General features: G+C 48.4%; 2 protein-coding genes across 3 annotated transcripts in view; both read left to right on the top strand.

Annotated features, from left to right (window-relative positions):
* The window catches only part of LOC143367193 (uncharacterized), a 32,568-nt gene extending 29,289 nt beyond the window's left edge, over positions 1-3,279 (top strand). Inside the window, 2 exon segments of the mRNA XM_076808818.1 lie at positions 382-517; positions 3,143-3,279. Of these exon segments, the coding sequence (XP_076664933.1) occupies positions 382-502 (121 nt within the window). The 3' untranslated portion in view covers positions 503-517; positions 3,143-3,279.
* Positions 3,235-27,111, top strand: part of Fhos (Formin homology 2 domain containing) — a 170,332-nt gene continuing 146,455 nt past the window's right edge. For both annotated transcript variants that reach the window (XM_076808747.1, XM_076808748.1), the window contains exon 1: positions 3,235-3,549. In XM_076808747.1, coding sequence (XP_076664862.1) covers positions 3,385-3,549 — 165 coding nt within the window. In that variant the 5' untranslated portion in view covers positions 3,235-3,384. The remainder of the gene's footprint in view (positions 3,550-27,111) is intronic.

Genomic DNA, 27,111 nt, shown 5'->3' with positions numbered 1-27,111 from the left:
CCCACTCTGTTTTCAGATTCGTTTCCAGCTACAGTGCCTGTCTGAAATTCTCTTTTTTTGGTCCACCCATAAATTGCGCGTGCCCAGGGGAGTGTAATTCCCTCAATCTTTGTTTCTCGTTTACGAAGTAGTCTATAATTTCAACTTATCTCTTATAGACCTTAATACCTATCAGTCCTAATGATTGCTCTGATACTATTTCGTGTAGCAGTATAATAAACATAGTCTTCCCTAACTAATTACATCGTTCGAGCGGGGCGATAATTCGCCAGCACATTTTTCCCCATTTTGAAACAGTATCCACGAAAGTGTGAACTATCGTAAAACCTCGTCGAAACCTACAGATGTATACCGTTTTCTTATATCTGTGTTAATTTCGCGGGGTGCTCTTTGAACGCGGGACAGAATAGGGAGGGGGTTGGCCGAGTGACGGCGCCACTGTCGCCTCAGTGGCGACAGGTGTCCGCGGCGTTCAGTGTCGCGGCGGCCGCTCGCGAGGTAAGGCACGTTGTTGGTTGTGCGTTCGATCGTTCTTTCCTGTCTGTTCCTCCTCACCGGTTCCGCGATTCCGTGCCGTCCCGTGCTCGCGCCCTTGCACACACGCGTGTCTCTTAACGAAAGTGTCGTCCGCGGTCGCGATCAAAAGTGACGCGCGTTTCCGTGCGCGGGAAGCGCGCGTGTCGGTCCGTGCTCACTCCAGGTGGGTTTTTGTCGCGCAGACTCCAGCTTCGAGCGCTACGTTTACACGTACATGTACACATGCATACCTCCCTCGCGTACCCGGCTCGCGATCCAGACGCCACGAAAATCGAATGCTACGATCGAGGGACCAGTAGCGCAGACGCTCGAGAGCTGACCGACTGGCGTAATAAGCAAAGAGACGCGCAAGCCACAAACCGGAGGTACAATTGAAAGTGACATTGACGCGGACGTTTAAACTCTGTAGACCGTACGACCATAAAGACGCTGTGCTCGGTATCTCGTTAGAATAATTCCGTGGAACGTGTCTCAACTCGTTCGATCTCCCGCTCCCTTGGCGACCTGTTATTTATTTTGGAGGTTAGGTTAGTTGGTATGGCAACGATAGGTCCGGTTCGCTGCTCCGAGCTGTCTCGTTTTTGTTTCTCCCGTTCACCTTCGCAACCGCCGTGTTTTCTGTAACGTCATCCTCTCTTGCGTAGGAATCCCCTTTGAATCTGTCAGCTCGTCTCTGTTCAATCGCTAGGGGACATATTCGTATTTCTCAAGCTTCCTTCGATTACTCCGAGACTGTTTAAACCACGGAATCGCGTTCGTATTGTTTACCTCGTCGGCCGCTTCGCGGAAACGGCGTGGAATGCGACTGGCATTCCGCGGATTTTTGGAGGAGAACTGGCAGGTTCCGACTGAAAATCGACTTGCATAGCGAAACGGAGAAAGCCATGGCCACGGTGGGGTTTCATTGAAAAGAAAGAAAAGGTGGCACCGTTAGTGGGGCCTGGCGAGGAAACAGGCTCAACGGTCGATTCGGACGAGTTTGGAAATCTTCTTAGGCACGATCTTACGTTACGATCGCATCTCGATCGTGAATCTTTCGTCGACCACGGGCACGATCACATTCGTGCCACGGCGCAGACTCGTTTTCCCTTCTACCTCCCTCCCCCTCATTTCCCTTCTTCCTCTGCTCGTGGTTTCCCTCTTTCTCCTTCCCATTCTGTCGCCTCGCTCGCGTTCTATTCATCTCTCTCGCGCCCCCTCGGCTTCTCCGTTGTTCCCTGCGCTTCTCTCTCTCTCTCACTCTCTCTCTCTCTCTTTCTCTCGCTTTTTCTGTTGGTCGAGCCGGTTCGCAGAAGAGCTAGCCCAATGCAACGGGCAAGAACAATGCGAATACGAGAGAGGATGACGAGACGGGTCGGCATGCGTGGATAATTGACACTTCGTAAATTTATTCCACTCGAGCGGTGATTTTCTCGCGATTGCCTCGGTCCTCGAGCGGACTCCGTTGCTGGCCCGAGGACGGGAGACTTGGCGCACGGAAACACGGGAACCGGTATAGCATTGTTTCCTCCATTTTCGTGACGCGGACCAAGTCATGCGCGCGCTTTAGCGCCGCATTGTTGCTCCGCGGATGTCGTGTACAGGCTTCGCGTCATGCGCGGTCCATTGGAATTCCAAGTTCCTTTTCTTCGAGCGTAAGATAGGTTCAATTAATTTTAGTACTGTACGCGTAGTTGTGTTTATATAGTTATCTCAATGGATTTGATTACGTTCGAGAAATTTTTGCTCGCCATGTGACGATACAGTGCATATGCGCAGAACCAGGCGAGAATCCAATCATCTGCGCATTCGACTCGTTAGTTTTGGCGGTCTCGCAGACAATATGGCGGCGTCTCGTGACAAACATCGACAGTTTGCGTTCTTAAAGTGTTTTCTCAGTGGAACGTGTAATCACCCATTAATATCGTACAGCAAGATAGATGGATTCGAGAGATTTCGAGTCGCCACTGACCTTGGCGGCGAGTAATGAAAATTACTCCCACCAGTATTTCCACTTTCGGTCGGGAAGCCGACAGACGAGTGAAAGGAAAATCTAGAGGCCGTCGACCGGCTGAAAATGACGCGGTTTCTTATTCAGCGGGACGTCGCCCGGAGTCAAAGGTTGCTACGGTTCCGACATTGTCACTTTCACGCGTACAGAAATATCGAGTATATGTGCCTTCCATTCCGGTGTGCCCGCGTTCCCAAGCCCCCAAACGTCCGCGCCAAGGAAACAGCATTTCCAACGGTTTTCGCGTTACGACTCGAGCGAGTTTTCTCCAAAAGATAAAAGAAGCGGTCGCTAGAACTTTCTATCCCCGTGTTGCGAGTCTCCGTCGCCCTGACGAAAATAAATCCGCCGATTTCCACGATCGCGCGCCGCCACTCTCATTCACATAAAACGAAGCGCATAGAGGCAGAGCGAGCGAGAGGAACGGGGGGGGGGGGGAGATATCGGTTCACCGCGATCAAGGTATTCACGTGAGCCTCTGTTTCGTCGCCGAGCCGCGATAGACGCGAATGGAACGCGAGGAGGAGGAAAGAGACACGAGAGGTAAAGGAACGGCGGCTCCCCGAAGATAAGAGGGAGAGGGATTGAGAGCAAGGTTCGTTTTCTCGTTTGTAGCCGGGCGACTCGAATGAAAATAAATCGGCGGTACGACGAACTGGTTCGTGCGTTCGCGTAAAGCGGTCGTGCGGTCCGCCGAGGCTCGCGGGACATTGATACAGGGGCCCCCTGTGCGTGTGGGTCCCCCCAACGGTTGTGCGCGCCCGCGCGTGGTTACCTCTTTTGGATCGAAGGAAAAAGGGCCCTATATCTCGGACAATCGGCCGTTTGCACGGCCGAGAAACAGACGGGGCCGCGAGATGTCTCTGACGTGCCGTGTGCAGTATCTGAATGACGTCGATCCGTTCGCCTATGCGAGCTCGTATCCGGAGCCACCTAGGCCGCCTGTGCACACCTTCAGCGCGACCTTGCCACTAATTAACCAGCTCGCGGCGGTGCATCGACTTCTGCGGGCGCCTCACAGGGTGAGTTCGATCTCCGATCCTTTCTCTTAATTCATCGTTTATCCGGGGACCCGTGGCGAGGCGGATTAATCAGCCATCGCTGCGTCCCGGGACGCTGGGCCCCGCGAAACCACAATTCCAGCGATCCTTCGCGCGGCCAGTTAACGATACAGTTGCTAACGAGTAGCTCAACAACTGGACTTTAAACAATAGCAGGAGCTTGTTAACGATATATCGCATTGGTAATTGAATATTGCAGCAGGCAAATTGATGCACCATTGTGTGACACAAAGTTGCAGGGTTAATTAATGCAGCGTATATTAAGTAGGTTCGCTGTAATGATAATACTCTGAAAGAACGGCCTTCAGCCTGTATACTAAAATTCACACGCTTCCAGAGACACGTGTGCCAGCTCGAAGCGTTACGTTAATTGGCAACTTGATCACGTATAACCTTGACCAATTAGAGTCGTTATTCGTGTCTCTTGGAAAACTACGCTGTCGTAAATAACTGCTGTCTAAAGAAAACTTTATGACTTCATTGAACGAAAAGAAATTTTATTTTTAATTTTAAATGTCCGCTCGTAGGGTAAAGGGCCCAAATTTCGTCCCCGTGGCTAATTTTGTCCCCCTACATTTCTCGATTTCTATGGTTGCATTTTTAGTGTCATTTTGTGGTAAATGCTGCATTAGTATGCATCGGTACTCCGACAGATTTGCAAGTAACATGTTAGGTGTTTGTGCGCTTGCAAAGGAGAATAAGATTTTCGAGCACGGCGAGTTTTTACAGACTTCAGTATGATAGCACGTTACTCGTAGAAGTGAATATTATTCCACTTTTTCGGGCATATCTTGTAGTTTCTTATACGCGGTAACTTTGATCGTCATCACTCGCGTGGTCTGTTAGAGCGATCACCCCAACTACGCACGCCTGCAAAGTTTCGAAACTATTGAATAGTCGGAAGTGGGTTAAATTTGAGTTGCCAGATTTGAACCATACATGCATACATTAAACAGAGGATCGAGGAAATAACGATTTTGATGATATCTTCAACAAAAAAAAATAAATCGAACTTAAACGTGATCGCGTCATCAGTACCCTTCTTTCTGTGATTTTTATAAATAATTCGATTCAGGAGGGTGGGTTTTCACGAAGATCGGTGAAGCATCATTAACGTCGGTTAAAGGGAATCGTTTGAAATGCCGCGTTCATTCGTCATGGTTTGAGGTTTCCCAGATAAGCCAGGCCGCTACGAATGGCAACGAGAAGAATGCGAGAGCAGGTATTTAAACAAACGTTTCCCGATAGCGGGGAAATATATATGGCGCGCGTGCCTGTATGGTAATGCAAGGAAATCCGTCTGTAACGGAACGTCCCCCCGGGGCACGAGGGAGGGGGGAGGATTTTTTTTTTCATCGTAGACAGGATTCTCGTTTAATGCAGCCACTTACTGCATTAAGGATCCTCGAGACCGCAGAAATTTTCCGCCAGGGACAGGTTTCCCTTTTACCCAGCCTGTGCCCCCACCTTAACGCACGCCCCGCCGTAATATGCACGTAGAAATATATTTGTATCCGTGTGTAGAACCGGGTAGAGGATGAATTTTCTTTCGCGATATTAATATTTATGAAATCCGCCTCGATACGAGCAGCATAATTTATGCATAAAAATGTTCAAATACGCGCTCGAACTTCCTGCGCCGCGGAACCGCCGCGGCGGAATATTCAAATTAACTTTTTCCTCGCCGAACGCCAGTCGCAAGAAGCCGCGACAATTGCGCGGAGAGCCACTTCCTTCCTTATCGCCTCTTCGAGCGTGAAACTGGATGTTAGATTTTTCTATTGTCGCGGATTCCTCGCCTCTTTTTCTCCGGTGCATTGTAGCCGTTTATATTTCGCGATGACGCGCAGTACATCCACGATCGATTTTACGATCCCGTGCTTTCGGAGATTGTGTCTCTTCTCGTTTTGCTCTTAATCTCTTTATCGACGCGGGTCGAAACGTTACGGTTCAATCACTTGTAGGATTTCCGATAGGTACCTCCATTTCACATCGATATATTTTTCATTTAAAGTACCGAAGCTATGAGTGATATTATTTTGGAGACATATTTGACGGTAGAGCGAGAGAGAGTGGAAGCTCGAGAACCGCTACGGTGTCCTGTTTCAGCGTTTCGTGCATTCTCCAATGGGGAACAGTAGAGGCGTAGAAATTGAATGAGAGGCGACATACATATATGTTTCTTACGATCCCAAGGGAGGCACGGCTCCTTGTTTCCCCGCGCATTGTTCGCAGGCCTTGCTCGGGCGCTCGGACCTGTTTGCACCTGGGTGGGTCTGACCCCGTTCTCTATTTCTCTTCCACCTGCCCTATATGCGTGATCAACGAAATAAAAATGTAGGTCAGCTGTTCAGCCACGCGTTGAAGTACATAAGTTCGAGCTTGCAGGCAAGGACGCCGAAAAAAACGTGGGTAAATAAACATATGCGTCTCGGTCGGGGTCGTAAGGAGTAGGTATGTGTCTCCCTCTTCGCATCTCTCACTCGGTTTCCATTCATCCCATTGAAGGATGCACGAAAGCCTAAAGTAGAGCGCCGTAGATGGCTCGACCGTCTTCCTTGCGAATTTACAGTTTCAAACCGCTGACAAACAGCATTGCCCCCAAAGAAGAAATTAGATTAATTAACGCGTCATTAATCGAAGCAATTTACCGCCACGAAATTACGAGCAAAGTAACGCGATGAGACTTGACGGCGAGGAGGAGGTTGCAGTGAAATTGCCGTGGATCGGCAGCGGGGGCCGCTCGATAAATTAATCACGGGGAAAAATCGATGGCAAGCACCGTACCTTAATGCGAGTCTCGCGATTCGCCGTGCCAAACTCCACCACAGGCGGAGTCGTTGCTCAAAATTTATTATTAGCGGGCTCCTCGATATCGAGGCAGCTCGGTTACACACTTTTCAAAGACGTCCGGCCGGGTAACTATTACAGATCGGCGTTATTAAGAACCGAGCATCGGAGAAATATGCTCGGCGCATAATTGCACGCGCGCAAGTAGGTATATTTATTAATGGCCGATCTCGTGGATCAGGGATTTCTGCCCTTTCTTCCCGGGCACAAAGTGATCGCCAGTGGTTGCGTAGTCGTTACGCCTCTGTGGCTCCGCGACCTGGCACGTTTACGTGTTTCATTCATTCATTGGATCTCGCTGCTGTGCTTTGTGTACACTCGAACGTGACGCATGCGATCGCAAATCGCGGACCAAGGCGCGCGAGAAACGTTCGCAGGCGTCCCACTGCTGATGTTAGTCGTTGGCAGGGCTTGAGAACTGTTATAATATCGATTTCGGTTCTCCAAACGGTTATGAAGAACCTCTATTCTTAATAACTGTTACGAAGAACCGAAATTTCCAACTATTATCTGATTCGGTTACGGTTCTTATTTCCTTCCACATATCGGTTCCATAACCGTTATTTTTTCGGTTCTATATCGGTTCCGAAACTGTTCTAGTATCAATTCTTGTATCGGCTTTTTTCCAATTGATATCATTAATTATAGAAAAAGGAGAAACATTTATGCATATCATTGCTTTCTAATAAAGCGTTGAAATAAATAAATCAGCTACGTATTTTTTACTTTCACACACACTATATTATAAAGAATAAGAAGTTAACAGTTTCTCCTGTTTCTATAAGGATTTCAATAAGGATACAATACTGAATGATATCAATTAGGGAAAAGTCGATACAAGAATTGATTCTGAAACCGTTTCGGAAGCGATATAGAACCAAAAAAAAATAACGGTTATGGAACCGATATGAGGAGGGAAATAGGAACCGTAACCGAAACAGATAATAGTTGGAAATTTCGGTTCTTCGTAACAGTTATATGGAATAAAGGTTCTTCACAACCGCTTTAATCAGAACCTTTATATAACAGTTTTAAACAGTTATTTTCGGAACCGATTCAAGTCGTCGGTCGTCGATGAAACTTTCTCGTTACCAACGAGCAGCTTGAATTTCTGCTCCGAAATTCCCCAGATTTTCCTGCCGTAATTCTGAAGCACCTCTTGATCGTTCCCCGATCAAAACGTCACACCACGAAAACTGGCACCCAAACGACACGACGCCAGCGTACCACGTCAGTGCTCCCGTGTTACACGATCGAGCGGAGCTGGTCAATCAGAGCTGCGATGCTTACTCGTTACATCGCGTCGATATCATTTTGACACACGACGCGGAGGCCAGGCGCATGAAAGGTCCGCATTAGTTCCAGCGGCGGCCCGAGCCAAGGGGGCTTTGCGATCCAGTCGAGATAGCTTTGTAGACGGTGACACCTTTGTGGTGGCCCGGTTTGACACGCTAACGCGCTTCATTCAGCCGATCGTGCGAGCCCGCTTTGTGTAAACTGTCCGAGGAGCAGCGCGTGTTCCTCCGCGGCGCGATCAGAAAGAGAAACAGCCCAGGGAGGCAGGCCGGGTAGGACAGGGAGAGAGCGAGGTCACACGACACGGGCCGCAGAAGCGCGCAACGGCCGTGCACGTGGTTCCTTTGTTCGTGGCACCGTTTCTGGGACAGCCCCTTCGGCCACAACTATTCTCCTGGTGGCCCCCGGTGCACGGTTAAATGCACGATTACCGCAGTGTCGCTGAAACCTCGGCCAGCCACCTTCGTGACTGCACACTTTGACCCAATTGGGTCTCGTCGCCGTGTCGCAACGTTCTTCGTGTTCACGTGCGAAGCAGCCACGGCGAGGCTATCCAGCTGTTCCTTCCGCGTTCAGCCGAGCTGCCACGACTTGCCTCGAAGTAATCGCAACTTTTCAAAACGCCTGTCCACCGACGCGACGTACCCCCGATTAACTTGCATGAACTTTCACCGATTATATTTACCGCGTTTCAACATCGGCGGGGCTCGTTAAGCCCGGCGCGATTACATTGTCGGTCGAGAGCCGAGGATCGGCCGTCGTCATCGGAGAAATTTCTTGGGTGACGGCTGACCACTGATCAGGGTTGTGGATCCTTCGTTTCGTTAGCGTTACTCGAGAGCCCTGATTCTGATACAGGTTTCTGATATAGGTAGATATCTTTGTAAGAAGTGCTTCATTTTCCCTTCGTGATTTTGGAGCACGTGCTTGAATTTCTTAATATTTCTTCATAAGCACTCGATCGAGTGGATACCCAGCGATTGTGTTGGTTGGCTCGTGCAGCTTCTTCTGAATCTGTAGATAATTTTCTGAAAATTTTTAAGGAAGCTATTTCCAACCGATGCTCTTCTCCTTTTACTTTTCCTTTCCCCGTAATAACAATGTTCAGGTGAATTCTATCGCGGCGGTAAGAGGATATTACGATACGGTTAATTTTAAAGTCGTTTCGGATGCTGCCTCCCGCTTCTGAAGATTCGAGTGTTCCGCAAGATGCTGCGGTCGGTTCTCTTTGGTCCCTCCTTCGGCAGTTCGCCGACATAACGGGACCGAGAGCGTTACTCTCACGGAAAGGGAATAAAAAGTACGTTTATGGTCCCGGCATTATATACCTGTAGGAGGTACCTACCGCGTGCCCCGGTGTACCGGTTATCTCGCGACCACTACCAGGGTTCTTTCACTGTAACTCTTTTGGCACTGTTAAATTTCACCTCGCCCTCTTCAAAGACATCCTTGACGCAGCTTCGAGTCGTTTAATGCGAACTCCTTCGACTCTCCAAACAGAATGGCGAAACCCATTTTGGTTCTCCGATTGGAAACACCTTTTTAAGTGAATTCCAGTTATTTTTTACGAGAAACAATTTTATGCTACATACGTTTTATGCTATAAACTGTATAAGTGTTTGCCACTATAATTAATAGTACGAATGGATTTCTTTATCTGCCTACTAAATGCAGACGACGCGGGGCTATTCTAAATTTTAATGGATAATGAATGTTATCAGAAGCTGACAAAGCTTGAACTTTCATGCGTTTAGAGGAAATCGTTATTTTGTTGAGTAGACCGGTGGCTATGCATGAATATTTGATAAAGGGACGTTCTATGAACACCATGGGTTACATTGTGCCAGTACACCCCGCGAGAGCTGTCTTTTATATTCTTTGACGTTCTCTTTCATAAAAAGCCCTCTTTACCCTCGCGCATTCTGTCGCGTATGCTAAAGCAGTGCTGTGCTCCGAATTTATGAGCGGCCTGTACCTCAGGAGGTGGAATTTATAGTGCGCATTCTCTCGAATTTATTCCTTGGAAAATGTAACGAGACGCGGCGTTGAATTTACGCCTGCCGCTACGGCGATTTTTCACGTGAAACGATAAATATCTTGATATCCGCGATCGAACGGCCGCGTCGCTGCTCCAAAAGCCGCTCGATCATTTCGCTTTCACCGCGATCGACGCTTTAGCGTATGCTAAATCTTTGCTGCGACCCTACGTCTATCCTCGATAATTACCCTCGATTCCTATTAGAATCCTACACACTGGTCGCAAGAAGGTCTTAAAGTACAATCTCCCGCGTCGACTTTTCACCTTGCCGTGCTCAGATATTCTCACTCCGTTACAGTAAGCTTAACAATAAGTAATCGCTAATACAAGCAGCCTCCCAGTGCGGGTCTGAACGGACCCCGTGTCCGCCAATCGAGCGTTACGCGTGTTCGTCACGGCCGACAACGCTCTATGACAGAACGGATCCCATATCGCGCAACGATTTGTTGGTATCCGCGTTACATAATGCAACAATTAGGCCGCCGCGTGTCAAACGGCTGGCGCATTCCATCTCTTTCCCGCGCTCTTGATTTCCCGATAAACGGAGCGTTCCCATTTCTCGCCTCGTCCCACGAAGATCAGTGCCGGGACATCGGCTCCGAGCAATCCATTTTTTTTCTCTCTCCCCTCCGCATTCCTATTGAATGGTAATGGAGAGTTACGATTGCGATTTATGGCGCGGCGTTATACTTGGGAGGCTGCGAAATTTCGGTTTTATGGTAGACCGGCTTATCGTGCCGCACGGCAATGGACTGCGAAGTGCACCGCCGGTGCCGTCGTGCCACCGAATAACGACACCAGAAAGAGACGTAAATCACCACCGAGGGCCATCGGGGGACGACCCCGTCCTCGGGGAACCTGAATTTTTTTTTTTTTTACCGTCCGGGGCTACGTGCTGCGGCGTTGTTAGTCGGACTTTTGACGAGTGGCGGAACGAGAAATCAATCGTTGTTGATCATCGTTATCATCTGCTCTCTCCAAATTGGTCCTCGAAATCGCCGAGTTTTTGAAGGCGTAGCTGCCGCTTTTTGTATAGGTACGTGTTACAGAGTAAGTTCGAATCTGTGTTCGGCTGTTTCTGTAACTGTTTTGTAACTTGGTTTGTTTACAATATCGCGTCTGCTGTGAAACTTTTATTATCTGGAGAACAACCTATCAGTCGACGTGGGTGCTATGGGGGTATCCGAAATCAGCAGAGAAATTTGTAATTCTGTAGTGAATAGACATATTAGTTAGAGGAATCCTCATGGTGGGAACAGTTGAATGGATGAAGCTGATGGAGGGTGCCGACTACTTGGGATAATAAAAATTGATTCGATGCAGTGATTGCGCGGGCAGTGGAATTAATGGTTCTCGCTGATGGATTTTTAAAGCGGGTTAAACGATATTTCAAGGGGATTAATTTTGTCTGCTCTGTTTTCTCTCCCATTTAATTGTCTCCTCGTAGCTCGATGAAAACGTTAAAAGCTGCTGTGCTGAATTTTTCATGTTGTCCAATCTCTCAAGCACCGATCTGTAGCGGTAGAACATGTTTCCCTAGGGCTCATAAAATGTTGTAGTAATACATCGTTTAAGCGCGGTAATAGCGGCATAACCTAATATTTTTTATCCGGAAGATTATAGTACGTTACGTGAAGCATTAGCGACGTGAAAACTTGAAATTGTCTCTTTGACGAAACGTTGCCCATCGTCGGCTTCAGGCTTTGTACGTGGACGGGAGTCGGTCGGTGTAACGGATGAAAGAAGCCGCTGCGACTCGAGGAATAAATGCTTGCCGCTTTTACGACGATGTTCGAGGAACAAGCAGAAGAAGAAGGGATTAAAAAAATGAGAAGAAATGCGGCATTGACGACGCCGCAATCACGATTCTCCGGGCGACAACGGGCTATGATTTATAAACGGGAGCGAACGGATAAGCTGCGGAACGGAATGGAGCAGAGACGCGAATCTTTAAGACTTTTGAAAACTCCGAGGCCCGCGAGCCTCGGCGATGTTGCGCCGGAGGGGAAAAAGGGAAAATCGACATCGGACGGAGAATGCGCCGCGCGACAAGAGTACACCACGAGGATCGCTTTAAGCCGGCTGGAAAGTGAAGCGTGGGCGTTGCGAGTTGTCGAGCGAATAACTTTTCGCGCGATACGTTTCCCTCAGCTTTTCCTTTCTCGCGACACATTCTTCCCAGCTTTTCCTTCCCCGCGGTACGTTCTTCTCGGCTCTTCCCTTCTCGCAGCCGAGCTCGAGTAGAGAGAAAAAAGGGAGGCTCGTGGAACGACGCCCTCAAAGTTCCTTGGGCGTAACGAAGAAGAAAGCAATCTGGGCGAAAGCGCGCGCACGTTTCGGAGTGGGAATTGTAAATAACGATTCCGAGGAAATTGGCCAAACTTCTGGTCTGTCCGCCGCGCTTTTCGCGGGTCAAATTGATTTACCTCGGGGATCTTTACGATACAAGTTGCAACGCGAAGGGGCAAATTGAGGAGTGGTCGTTGAGGGGGGAAAGTTTTCGAGCCCGTGATTCTGGGAGAGAGGTTCCTTGGCTCTTTTACGAGGGACGTTTATGTCGCTGGTTTGAAGTTGTACATGGTGACTCGTTCGGGGGATTTTCGTTATATCTCGACCACCTTGATATCCCCGTTACTTTCGCTACCTCCTTCTCCTTGGAGATATTAAGGTGGTCGAAATAAACGGGGCCCCTTGCGGGATGGTGGTTCCTAATAATGCGGTGCGCTGTTGGAAAAGGTCGAACGAATTGTTAGATAGAAGCTGTCAGGTGATGGAGAAATAGTCTCTCATGTTTCCTTTTCACTGAAACCCGAATTCTCTTTCAACGAAGGAAGTACCTAAGTTCGCACGTTGCAGAATTCCGCGAAAACTTTCGAGGAAAAACAGACTTGACATTGTGTTTGAAAGACCCGTGCGGTATGTGAGTCTGCTCTGTTCAAAGAAGAATATACGTTCCATTAAAAAAGAGACGTACCAGATACCCTGCACGTCCGTCGTTTATGATCTCCGGTGATCTTGAAATGTTCTTGACTTCTGCATCCACGGATGGTTTTCAGTGATATTCTAATACTTGTCTGACCTTGCACACCTCCACGTGTAAGCATCTAATACACTAATGGGTCACCCAGGCACCTTAGTACGTTGTTTATAATTCTGCAAGAATGTTTTCTGCTTTTAATAGACCATTCGCGGAAAATAATTGGCAAAAAACGTAGCAGTGTATCATCGACGAAGTAAACACAGGGCACAGTACTACCTCATCGATGAAATAAATATAAATCACTCGAGTCTTACCCATATGTCACCAGCGAACACTTGTATGCTTCTAAGAAACAGTCATTACCCTATTTATAATCGAGAAGTAGGGTGGATGTACCAGAAAATGAACACGTACCAGTGAATGGACATTTTATATTAAAATGAGTAAAATAAGTTGTTAAAATAAGCAACTAATTAATTAGAGACTTCTTTCAATTTCTTGCTTCATATCCAAACAATTTTTGCAGCACGTGGAATCAACCGCGTTGCAAACATAATTTTATAAAAGTGTTCATTCATTGGCCTTAAGTGTTCATTTATCGGTGCGTTTACCTTTTAATCTTTTGAGTATTTACACAGAGTTCGAAAAGGAAGGAGGAAATTAAGAAACCTTTCGTTAATAATTTCGTCTGCGTGGCCATTCAAGCGTTACTAAATGTCCGTCAAAAATATAAAGATACCGACAGCACCGTCGCCAACCAGAAGCACCAGAAAATCATTCGTGTCAGAGACGTTAATGCACGAACTATTAAGCCACTTGTATTATACGAATCCCGAAATTCTTCACCTGCTATTGGAGCCGTATTCAAGCAGGAATTCGTATAACGGTCGCAGCCGCAGCGGTTCGTTAACACACACTCGCGATAAGGGGCAATTATCACGTTCGGTATGTTCAATAAAACTTTCGGGGGCGGGGGGAGACGCGTTAATACGCCGTTGGGCAGGTAACTGTAGTCCGAAATGAGTAATGCCAACGTGTGATTAATTCAAGAAGATATACGCGACCCGACTGCCTGAATTTATGCGTCCGAGGAGAATTATCTCGCCTACGGGGAATGAGTCAACTCGAGTTTCGTTCCCTCGAAGACTGCAAGAGCACTGTATTCAAGCGCCTTAAAAAGAGGCTCGCTAATTATCATCAATCTAATCTGAATAGTGAAACTTCAACTGTATTCAGTGGGTCGAATTCTGATCGTGCAAATCTGAGCTACCCTTTCATAGCAAATTCAGATAGAGAACATTTCCGTCAGGCTTCAGAAACTTTTGGACTTTCTCGAATCTTCTTTTTTTTTTCTACATCCCGAGGAACAGTTTGTAAAACCTGTCGTTATTAATATCTTTCCTACGCTCGGCTTCTAAGAATACACTTCGATTTTCTACGAGACCCGGAATCTTTGCTCGCGCTACACCTGTGACATCGTTCGCGACTATTTTCGGTGCTCCCCGCGACCCGTGCCGCGACACTTTCCCCGAAATTTGGATGGTTGACAATTCGGTGACATCATCATCGCGCGATACCTCTGCCACGAACTCTGGCGCGTCCCCTTTCACGACGCATCGTTGGAAGTCGCCCGATAGACGGTCCTTTGCCCACCAGGTCAGCCTGCCCACCTAGCTATCTCTTTCAGCTACAGTCCCTCGGCTCTTTTACAATTATAGCTAACTGGTACGGGCCACCGTTGCATTCCACCACGAATGTTGCAGCCTCGTGCTGCACGAGCCGAGTGTCCAGTTCCATTCACGAGGAGCCCAGCGATTACTCGGCCTAACGCTGGAATCTGTTTCACCGTGAACGGGTGGAGAATTAATTTTCAAGACGAAGTAGCCGTTCGAGTGGCTCATCGTGTCTGTTTCCATGGTAGATCGAGTCAGTGCTAAATGTTAATGTCGATCCTCCATTGTTCGAACTGCATTCGACGGGAAAAACAATGCAGAAAGTGTCTCGAATGCCATGAAAGCTACAGTTTAGATGTCAGCTGCGTGGAAGCTAAATAGAACATTTCTGGGGGACGTTTGAACGCGTTTAACCCTTCGTTGACACTCTGGGTGTGAGCCACCCATAAGCTGATTTTGACGTCCCGTACTTTCTATATTCAAAATGAATACCTTTTCTCCAAAGCTGACTTACAAACTATTTTTTCTCTCAAAATATTATATCCGAGCAACAACTCTGTGGATTTTTAGCTTCTAATATTGAAATTTGTAAAAGTTGCAACTATTTAAAGATTTTCTTCGTTTTTTCTCGACATTTGGTAATCTAGAATTTTTTTACAAAAACTGTGATTAAATTTCGATCAATAAATTATTGGAATATATTCTAGAGACCTTAAAGCTGATCCATGATTTTTTTTATGGAGATTGGATTCTTTGGATGATAATGGCAGTTGTTTAAAAATTGCTCTGGGTGTGAGCCACCCAGGTATGTCAAAGTTGGTCGAAAAAGGAGGTGTGTCAACGAAGGGTTAATGACGAACTTCAGTAACATTCAAAATAAGCGAAGATCTTTGAAAATTGGAGGCATCAATCTTTATGCAATAGTAAAACTCCCTGCAAAATTTTAGAAAAACTTGATAACGATCCGTCGCGCAAATCACCGGGAATTTCGACCCGGTGCTCTTCCACGGTCAGGTTATATTTCCGCGCGGCGTCGTGAATTCTGGTCAGCTGCCCGTGTATTTCGGTGAATTTCTCACCGCGGCCCGAAAAAACGTCCTCCGCGCGACCTTACCACGGGCCGTTCATAAATATTGATAAAGTGCGCTTCCTCTCGAACGACAGAAGGCGAAAGAAAGGGTGGTCGGCCGTGGTAGGGGCGGTAGGCAGGGGGCCCAAGGGGCCAGCATGAGTAAAAGAGAGGCGGCCGGGGCACCTCGAGTGCAACGATCCGCCCGGTGCAACCGCCCCAGCGATAAAGGCGTTACCGCATTATATTTTCGGGAGCGTGGAATTAATATTCATGAGGAAGCGGTACTGCGGAAGACCAAGAAAGGAGAAATATGACGGACAGGTTGCGGCCTGGTAACGCGGCCGAGGGACCGTTTGCGAAATTATTGCAAATTACAGATTTTCGTGCGGTTACCGGGGGATCGATATTACCTATGTGGCACTGCGGCGTGCACAGCAGCAATCTCGTTCGCCGCGATACGATATTCCCAGATCGATGTCCGCGATTCGGCGATTCACCGCATACGGGATTTATGCTGCCTGCAGCGGTAGTAATTCGAATCAGTCTGTTGTGTAAATGGGAAGCAACATTAATACGCGTGCTTGCACGGGGCAAAAAATAATTTGGTATAGGGTAGATTTGAATTTGGGAAGAGATTAAGAGGAAAACTATGCAGTTTGCTTTTAGATCAGATTCGAAGAGAGTAATGAGAATTTTAATTTAATATCCCCATTATTATTCTTTGCAACATGACCCCGTCGTCACGGACCATCGTTTATGCGAAAGTAAAGAGCATTCGATTCGTATACGACCGTTCGCGCAGAGAGACAGTAGCTGGTAGCGAACGAGAGGCGAGACGACGAAAAAAACGCTGATGAGAGATCGCTGTTACAAAAAGCTTTAAAAGCTTTCAGCGACGCCGCTGCGCCGTGGGGAACCTTTATGATTCCTCGCGCCCTAAAATCGCTTCATTGCCCCTCGATTGTGCTCCGGAGCGTCCGCTCGCGGGAACGCGAGGCGAGAATCGTCCGACGGGATGAATATTTCCAGCGATCCGTGAAATCTCAGTTTACCACGTATCAGCGACGATTTTAATAGCGGTCATGAATCCCTCATCTTCCGGTCCGTGTCCGTAGCCGTAGGAACGCCGGCAGGCGGCCCCTCCATCGTGGGAATTCTCATTGATCCGTGAATTTTTCGCAAATCGATGCTCCTCCTTTCTGACGGTTTTCATGCTCGACTGAACGGCGAAACGTGGCCTCGCGGGACTTTCGGTCGAGAACTCTACGCGGTTCGTCGGTTCGACCAACGCACCTCGTTATTAGCTCAGGAACCTCGATTGGTGCGCGAGGTCAAGGAGCCTCCTGCTGCTTTAATTCGAGCCCGTGGTCTATCTACTATCAGTCAATTGTTGTCTTCCTGCGAGCGTCGATTGCCAGGTCGCTGGATCACTCGGGAGGACCAGAAAGAAAAGTTGTCTGCCCGTATTGAAATTTCCCATCCTGAAGAGTTTGTGGCAACCGACACCTTACCTTAGATTCCGCTGGAGTTTCATCTATATTGGTGCCCGGGAGTGGTGTTCGCGAGAGCGTACGGAAACTATAGCAACGCGATACGTACCTCGAAGCAATAACTTTTTCATTTTGGCAGCTATAACCGGGGGGCCGGGCGATTTTACATCGCAGTTACAGAGTTGTGTAATTTAATCCCGCGATCGAGGGGGAGCCTTGATTTAAACCGTTGATCGTCGGGTAATTGCATCGAAAATCGTCAACGCGAGAGATCGTTACTGATCTCCCGATGCAACGATGCTATTCCAGATAATCACGCCGGTTGATAGATAGCCGATCCAACAAAGAAGTTATTAAAGCAATAATTTAGGTTTCTTGCCTTGGGAGGAAGCCTGTCTTCTATTTTCGAAGCCCGGTCTAGCGGGGGGACGGCGAGCGAACCTCGTCGGGCGGGCACCGATCAACGATGCCGCGAAACAAGATGCTCGCCATCGGCTTGGAAAAAGATATCGACATAGTTTCACGTGACGACCGGTACCGGCTACAAGAAGCCGCGCGCACACCCGACACTTGCATTCTACAAGGTAGCACGCGCAGAAAAGCCCGACGGTCGATTTCTATGTAGGGTGCTCCTCGAGCGATTTTTCTCTTACCCGTTAGAGCGGGCTTCTTCCGAGATCCCTCTCGTATCCCTGCTCCCAGCGACATTATCGTGTTTCTCCCAGACCATGGATGAAATGTATGCCGACGCAAGAAGCTGCCTAGTGTTCTACCTAGCGTCTTGTTCTGTTAAGTACTCCATCCTTGAGAGTCGGCTCGTGTCGGGATTCCTCCGTAGGACATTCCTTCCGAGCTGTATTAAGCTCGTAATTATCCGACCGAACTCGCTACGCAATCTGTTCCGATCGCCACGCTCATTGATTAATGTCTTTATCCGCGTTTATCGGCCGCGGATGATGTTTACCCGTTGCATCCACGCACAGGCTGCAGATATTAATGCAATAAATACGAGGTTTACGACGCGGGCATTGCCCGTTCATCCAGGGGGGTTAACTCTGCTACCGTTTCGCGCTGGGCGGGGAAATGTACGCGCGAAGTTTCAATTAGCGAGAATGTTTTGCGAGGGCATTTTCAATTAAAATTTTTAACATTCTTTAACAAACGTTTCTTTAATAAATTTCCGGCACTGTGGGACGCGTGTATTAGTCTGTGAGTGTTCTGACAAGCGCTTTCTTGCACCCCGTACAGCGCGTTTATGCATCGATGGTAACGATGCACGGGAAAATGAAGGGAACTGGAACGTAAAAGGGGATCGTTACTGCGGTGCCTGTGCACAGGTGGGATCGTAAAGACGCCGAGTCGAATCGTAAAGGGATGCAGGCGCGTGGTTGCTGCGTTTTTCGCGGCGGGAAAACGCGGCTGCGTGTCTGTCTTTCGGAGTTTTCAATTAGCGCTTCCAATTTGCGCGTCGGGCAACTGGGATACGCGTTTGTTAGCTACGCGGCACCGGATAAATATCCGTCGTGCCAGCCGTAAAATTAATTAATCAACGCGAGTGGGGCGAAACTTTTCGCCGACCGTTCTCGAATCGATTTCTGGCTGGGAAAAAAACGGTATCGATTCCTTGCGGGACGCGGCGCATAATTAATGGCAGAATTAATTGGACCCGGGCGCGTATCAAAACTACGTCGACCATGGAATTTATCGCGCACCGTCATGGAATATCATTATTTTCGCGTGTCCACGGCTGCAGAAGTACATTCAGCGTAAAAAGTAACGATCGAATGTACAGGGCGATTCCTTAGACCTCTGTACACTTGCTGGTGAGTTCTATGTAAGAAATTATTCCAGAGATATGTGAATTCAACATTTTTTAGGTCTACTTAAAACGGACTACTTAACCCATATTGTTTTTTGCGAAATTGAGTTAGTAGCAATAATGTATCCCGATAGGCTCTACTAATCCTATAAAATAAGAAATTTTTTTTTTCAATGTGGGGTAGTGCATTTCTGCTCTTATTTCACAACGAAAGGTTTCTGGATTCATGTTCAGTATGACTTGCATCTGAATTTTCAGATGCAGCGTGCTCCTGTCAATTCCCAGTCGTCACTATTAAATTATTCTTTGCTGGTCGCGTGCTGCGAGTTCGTCTTTTAAAATGCAGCATTTAATGCAGGTGTCGCATTGTGTTCATTTGGATGTAATATTTTAACGTTTCGTAAGAACGGAGCAGGACGACAGGGAATTGATGTGATAAAGAAGTTTATGTTGCACGTATCGCGATGTGTGACATTGCTCCCCGGAGGGTTAACAAGGCCTTCTAAAAATAGAGTCCTTAATCGGTCTCGGGAAAGGATAATTGATGCAACATCGATAACAGACCCCATAACACTGACGTCAGGACCAATAAAATCACCATTCCTGTTAAACGGCGCAGCACCAGATGCACAGCTCCTTCGTATTTATCGCGTTGCGTTGCATCAGAGGTGATTGGGCATGAAGGTCAATCTATTAAACTCTCTACTCGATCGTGTCACACGGAGGGATAAAAATCGCTGACAGTACTGTTTATAGATGCATTTATGCGTCGGATTAAACGCCCATAACTCGCGTGATAATGATCCCCGAGACTATAATTTATTCTCCGGTCACGCTACGCACTTTGGAATCCATCTTAATCGAATAAATCATTTTTCACTGTGCCCGCAAACTATACAAGCTAATTTCGGCTGTACTTCCGAAAGGGACCGGTGGCCGATCGAGATGAAACTTGGTGGGTATTACGAGGGGTGTGGAAAGACCCCAAATATAAAATTTTAGCTTCGGCAATTAATGCGTTCAAAAGATACAGGGGTAATTATGCATAAAATAGTACACCTTACCGATTCTTTTTAATCACTTTACCACGGTCCCTGCTCTTAACAATATTTCTGTTGACCTATATCGACACAACGCATTCCACTTTCCAAATTGTCCCGGGTATTAGTATTGGTTGGGGCTAGATTAATGCGGGAGGCGCGTAAAGTATGGTAGCGAACCGATTTGAATTTGGCGATGCTAAACATGAGACTGAGGGCGGTATTCTCAGTCGCTACTTATTCTTAAGCATTTGCTAAAAAAAAAATTACCAATATTTTTTTATTAATATTTCGGAAACTAATAAATACCTGAAGCTACAATTTTAGATTTAATTTCTATATCACGTTAAAAATAATGGTCGTTATTCGAATCATAATTTTCGAGATCCTAGCGTGATTTGAATGACGGTGCTCGAAATTATTCGACTCGATCCCGATGAGAATATGAGAGATTACCCATGTGGAAGCTTTGTGATTATCATACAATTCCAACGAAAACGCGCAACATTACCTTGCGCAGAATTTTCAGAATCACGATCCAACCTCATAATCGACACTCCACATTATTTGGTTTCGAATTTGCCTCGTGTCTAAGCTGCTGCACGAAAACGTATGTCTAGACACGAATTTTCAAGCGAAACCCTGTAGGAATGGGTAGACCACCTGACGTGAAGTATCAGTGTGGCGAAAAGGTAGCCCAGAGGAACACGAATCCGCTTTCGCGTCCTCTTGTCTGCTTGCAGCATGAGGCTCGCGGGACGACAAGTAATTAGGTTGGCTCGCGAGTTTCAGTGAGAGTCTTCGTCATATAGTTTCAACATTTAAGTGTCATTAGTGCGCCCCACGGTTGGTCGGGTAGCACCTCGCGAAGTTCGCGACGTCTGAGTGGCTGGACGTATGCTACACGCAGCCCAGAAGTAGTTCTTACAGCACTGGCAGTTCGAGTACGCGAATAAAATGGTCGCGGAATGCTTCGTGGCTGTCGCAAAACACATTAATCGCGCCATTAGAAAATTAGTCCGCGCGGGGCGCGTAATTCAATCGGGCCGGATAATCCTCAGAGTGGTTCAACACCGTTGGCAAACGAAATCGCTTGTTTCTCCTATTTTTCAGTGCCCGGATCGACGTTTAAATTACGGAAACTCGAATGGATTTCAAACAAACGGTACATCTGTTTCTGTTAATGCGTCCAATTATTCAGCCTCGGTGGTTGACTGAACGTGTTGCGCGCGAGCATCGAGTGGATTTTTTTCCTTTGTTTTAAAATAACTGGATATATCGTTGGATTTTATTTATTTGTGGTACATGACGCGGTTATACGCCCATTGTATCCGCCAATATCGCAAGCTTTTTTTTTCAATACCCTACCCAAACAGTACATTTCCAATTTCGCGTGGAAAATGTGTTGCGTATTGAAAATTGCGAAACCGTCAGGCGAATCAAATGGGTTCGTCAGGTTGATCGTATATATTGGAACACCTTGTACATCGATGCGCAGCATGACCGAATGTGGGAGCTCAGGGATCGACGAAACGGTCGAGGGACCGAAGAAGTGCCATCTCCTCTCTCCGTAAAAGAAAACTGGTTTGGATTTCGTGTGGCGATGGTACCAACACGCCTGGGAGCTGAACAGGTGAGGGTGATCTAACAGGTCAAAATTCCTCCTTGGGTCCCAGACCTATTCTGAATGTTTCCAGTGAAAGAAGTCCACCCTGGACTCGTCTTGACCTTTTCACTGCTTCCAATATCGGCTAGAATCCATCTCCTCGATATGAAACAGATCTTGGGGAGAGTGTCATCGGTAAATGGAACATTTTCGAACTCTGAATATGCAGGTTCGTGCTTCTATGAAATTTTCCTGGAAAATCAAACGCGTGATCCTGAGACGTGACTGTCTCGCGATATATGCACGACAGCATAACACCTCCAAATTCTCTCATTCTTCTTATTCCTTCCTCGATATTTTTCGGAGCTGCAGAATGTACGACCGTCTCATAGTACCAACGCATACCCTGCCGGAAGGGAATGCGGCCATAGAACACAGTCGCCGACCATCCGACATTACGTGGCACTGTCTGAACGTTCCCATTGATTGCAATATATCTCCTCCGGCGAGCCACTTGAATCTGAAGCAGGCTGCTGCATCTGATCGGTGATATTTCCTTCTACTCCCCAAGCCGCTGACAACTGTGCGCGCCAGACGTCACGAAATGGCGCGCAAAAAAGCGGAATATGGAAAACCACGGTATCCCTTCCGAAAAAGACCCTTATCCTCCCGCTGGAAATACCTCGTTATCTCATTCGGCCATGGGAGTTCTGACGCGAGAGGCACGCCGGTGTCTGGACCGGGCGAATACACCCAGGCAGCCGCGGTGGCCACGAAAGTGTCTCGTCCGAAAGGGCCTGCGCGCTGCACACCGTGCGTATGACACTGAATATACCACCGTAGGCTCCCCGATTGTATCGCGTACGTGCATTATACCGCTTGGGAGGCATTGTGCCGGCGATATACAGGGGCCATAATATATTCTGGGGCTCTAAGAAGGACGGTTGCACTCTTGCGCCGTGAATGCGCCGTGGATCCTCTACGGACAGTCTACCGCAGCCGGCCGCGCAACCGACCACATTTACACCGCCCCTGCTGGTTACACCAAACTGGTTATAAACCAGAGAGAAACGGCCTAACTCGCGTCGCTCGATATGTATGCGCGCGGCCAGGTGATTATGAACCTGCTGGATCCGTGTACACGAAGAATGTACCGCGCGCGTTGTCGGGGGCTTACCCCAGCGCGACGCCCGCGTACGAGTCATGTATACACGGTGCACGCTGCTTCGTGCACCTTCCACGGCCGCCGATATCTGTCGGCCGCGCGAGATTAAAGCTGGGGCTGGCATAGTTTTTGCCTGGAACGCGACGCCCTGGGAACGAGGGGGCGCGCGGCTCCCGCCGCGATGCGGGAGGTCGCGCGTTGGACGGGTCTCTCGGAACGAAGTGAAATTCTGCTAGCTCGCGGACAACGATAAGGGAAAATCAGAAATTCCATGGCTCCGCATTCATTTCTATACGCCTCTTTCACGGTGTGCACTTTGAACTGGTGAATGGGGCTCGGTGCTCCTCGGGTGGCTGCCCTCGCGCGTCCTTGTCACCTGGACGATCTACTAGCGAAGGAACGGGTCTGTCGAATGAGCTGGCTTGTATCGAGCTTTATCTATGCACCGACATTGCTTGGATTTTTCTTGGATGCCTGTGTACACCTATCTGCAGCGTAACCGAAAGGTTCCCTTGCATCGTCCAGGTGCGGGTAAGGTCGACGTGTCCGGTGTGAAAGAATTCTTCCGCCACGCTCGCCTAGCGCATTTTTCCGCGAAAGATGAACGCCGGCTCCGCTCGTGTATTTTAGAAGCGCCGATTCACCTCGCGGGTATAACCTAACACCTTCGCGCGTGGCGTGAATCCCGCCTCGAAGCCGGGATCGGAACGACCGGCTATTTCTAGAGGCCACGTTTTGCGGCAAAATGTGTGCAACGTGCGTTTAGTAATGCGCGCGAGGGGTCGTTAAATATTCTGAAATAGAACGAATCGGGGGAATAATGCAGCTGGTATTCGTTACTCGGGGAATGTTTGCGATTGCATCGCGGCTCGGTCACCGATCACCGCGTTACGGATGTGTAATCGCTTTGAATATATCAGCCGTGCAGGCGTTTAAACGGTTTGAGCGATGGGTGTCGTGTAATTTCTGTTGGCAGTGGAGCCCCACTCGCCGAATTATTGCTGGATCGTACGGACGCGTAGGCGATGCCTGTGGCTGGTGCTTTACGATCATCAACCAGTTCAATGTACAAGTAGGAATCTTCCGTAACCAAGTGTCCAGTAGCCTGCTAGGTGACCACGAACGAACCCGCGGACCTTTCTCTTTTCATTCCCCTTTCCCATTCATCATCGTAATCCGAGGAATTTGAATAATCCTAAAGTTAAGCGACGTAGACCGTTTATCGACCGAATCCATTGCGATTATGGAACCTCCAACCCCCTCGAGGGCTACCAGAGATTTTCGTTCAGGCTGTCCAATTTCATTCGGCGGTAGTGCGCGCTAAATTGCCTTGAAGCTTGAGCGGCGTGTAATTTATAGACAAACGAGCCGGCTTGTAGCGTAGTCTTCGAGAGCGCGCGGCCGCATGGCCTCGACGAACCGACCCACGAAACGCATTGTTCGCGGAGCGTGTTGCCCGTGTACGAACATTTATTTAAATATATTGGTTACGTCGCGGACGGGGACCTTACAGGAACGTGCCAGCGCGGAACGTCACAGGAAGCGGGTCGTTAATCTGCGGCTACGATCTCATTTCCACTAATTGGCTGATAGGGACGCCCGATACGGACGATACCGGGGCTACGTACGCGGGCACACGTGCAACCGCCGCAAAGAGACCCCTGCGCCAGGGGAAAGGCCGCGGTGGAGGGAGAGAAAAAAGGAATAAGAAGAGGGAAGTAAAAGAAAACGACGACGGAAGAAGCAGGAGTGCACTTACGTACGCGCGTGCTGCACGAGAATTTTCAGGGGGCGAAAGTGCCCCTCTGCCCGAGCTCGTCCCGACGTGCACACGGGCCCTTGATCGCGGATTTTTTTTCAACCCCTTACTGCTCTGCCTATCGCTCCGTTTCCCTTTTCACTCCTCTCGTCGCCGACCGACGTCGCCTTTCGTCCGTGAATTTCAGCTTTTTCCCCTCTTCGCGGCATTGCTCGAGCATGCAGCGTTGACATGCGGGAGAATTATGTGCACACGGCGGAGGTGGCGCGAAGGGGGCGATACGTGTTGAGTGGGCGTCACTGAACGATGGGGGGACGTGTAAAATGCAGCTAATTCGAACGATAAACGTAATATAGGCATACGTACCTACATATATATATATGGATGTAGGATTGAACTTTGATTCTTGGTTTCGAGGGGCATGAATCCCTGTAATTACACTTGTAAATGGAAAGAGGTTGAAAATTCATCGTCTAACTGTTCTTCCTCGAGCTAAGTAGGTCCCACACCATTGTGATTCGTTCTTGCTGGCAAAGAATCTGTCTCTCTTCGCTTCTTAATTATTAGAGATTCGCTTCACTGATCCTGTCAGCGCGGTAACGCAACGCCGGACTTTCTAAACTATGTCTCTTTCACCTAGAAAACCGCGTATACGTGAAAACTGCATGCATTATTAACGGTGAAAGGTTACATGGGTACGTGTCGGCATCCCAAGGTTTAGTTTCCATTTTACGCACCCGCGACTTTATGCTCTTGCCAAGCATCGTCGCTGATAACAGTCGCTTCAGAATACTCTCATTCTTTTCCCCTGCATATTCCTCGTACCCATCCAACCCCGAACTACCTCTCCAACATATGAACAAACACAAAGGGCGAAACTGTGTCCAGTTTCCTTCCATTACAATCCTTCTTCTCTCATTTCGCTCTCCACGTTGTCGACATCTTTATCCGTCCATGTATATTATTACCCATTCACCTTTCCCTGCCCGTCTTTGCACCCCCTCCGCACTCTTTCACACGCGTTGTCCAGCGGGTTTCCGTCGGTGCTCTTAAATCCTGACGATCCTCGGGGACTCGCGGAATAAAAGCCCACGAGGATACGGAAGACTCGAAGGGTGGCTGAGCGAGCTAGGTGGAGGAACGGAAAAGGGTCGAGGAAAGTGAAAAGGGGACAGCCACGCGAAGGGGGTGGAACGCAGGGCGGCCAGGCTGGGCTCTCCGTAACGAGACCGTCCTTAAAGGATAATAAGCTCGCGCGACGTTAATAGCTGCCGCATAGGGGCTTCGCTGAAGGGAGTCGCATCTAGAGCGAAGTGGATTGTGAATGTTCCTCTAGTGGATTTTGAGGAACTACGCAAAACGAGAGCCAGTGTCTGAAGGGCTCGCGGCTTAAATATTGGCCGGGGGCTGAGTGTCGTTGGGCTCTGAAAAGGGCCAGCGGGCTGCGCGAGATCGGCGGCTAGGCGAGCTCGACTGCTATTATCGTCATCGTCGTTCAGATTCGCGCGCTAAGGAGAGCAGGGACGGTTTCGAATCTACCAGCGTTAAACCTAGCCGCGTTCTCGCCGGCTGAAAGTCCACGTGATCCCCGACGGGGCGGAATTTTCCCAAATTCCGTCGAACAGAGGGTCGGGTGAAATTGCAGACCGGCCGCCGGCGGTCTGGTTGCACATTGTGGCTGGAGCCGCCAATTACCGTTAATTGGAGGTAATAACGCGGTGAAATTCTAATCGGCCGCGCTGATTTCCTCGTCGTTGGCGGATCCGTCGGATCACGCGGAAGAGCGCCGCGCGTTTCGCATTTTTCTCTCACAGCCTGGTTTCTCGGCGCTCGCGATCGATCAGCGTTCTCGTTCACATGCCTCCCGGTTTCTCCGTCGTCTTGGTCGTTACTGGCGAAAGGGGATCGCCTACGCGGCGACTCTTTAGGGGCTATGTTACAGCTGAACTGCTGGGAAAAGGGTTCGATCAGGGGACGTCTTTTCTTAGTCGATCATTGATTATTGGTAATTAATAGAAATTGGCAGAGCACTTGGCGTAAAAAGGTGTCGTTTGGAGTGGCCACTTTTGCGATTCACCTTCCCGCTTGGTTTTCTACTCAATTTTTAGGATGATTTTTTGGTGCCTTTTCATCTAGTTCGGTTTTCCGACCACAGTCGTCGAGGAATCCGTGCGAATTCGTTTCCTGCTCGGTTCACGGATCGCTCCTCGGGCGATCCATCATCTTTGAAGCGTAATGCGAAAGATCGATGCCCCTGGCCGACATCCGCGATCGCGATCGCCTTGTTCCGCGAACCTTTCTTCTAAATGCGCTTTACAGTTACATTCGTACAGGCATTTGTCATAATTATACGGTTACGTTAAGAGTGAATAATAGCTTCGTCGGGGAAAGAAATGTCTGCTTTGATATCGTCGTCTCGGTATGGTACCGTTCCAACGGCGAACTATCAATTAGCGGACAGTATTTGGAGCTGATGGAGATTCATGCTGACGTTCGAATAGCGTAGAAATGACCGACTGGAGTGAATCTCCATTTTTCCGGGCATTCGTTGCGGTTCTTCTGCTTCTGCACGCTCGTTTACGTACGAGGGAAGTAACTAAACAAGGCGATGAGCTGGAAATTAAAGCAATTAAACGGGCGTTGCTTCTGCGAAACACGAATATCACCTTTCGTAAGGAAATTTAGTTTAATTAAAATTTCTCTCATGAATACCTTTATACATCTATCAGCTTGCG

This window comes from Andrena cerasifolii, chromosome 3 (assembly GCF_050908995.1).
Source record: "Andrena cerasifolii isolate SP2316 chromosome 3, iyAndCera1_principal, whole genome shotgun sequence".
NCBI classification, from domain to species: Eukaryota; Metazoa; Arthropoda; class Insecta; order Hymenoptera; family Andrenidae; genus Andrena; species Andrena cerasifolii.
This window is presented reverse-complemented; position numbering and strand designations above follow the sequence as displayed.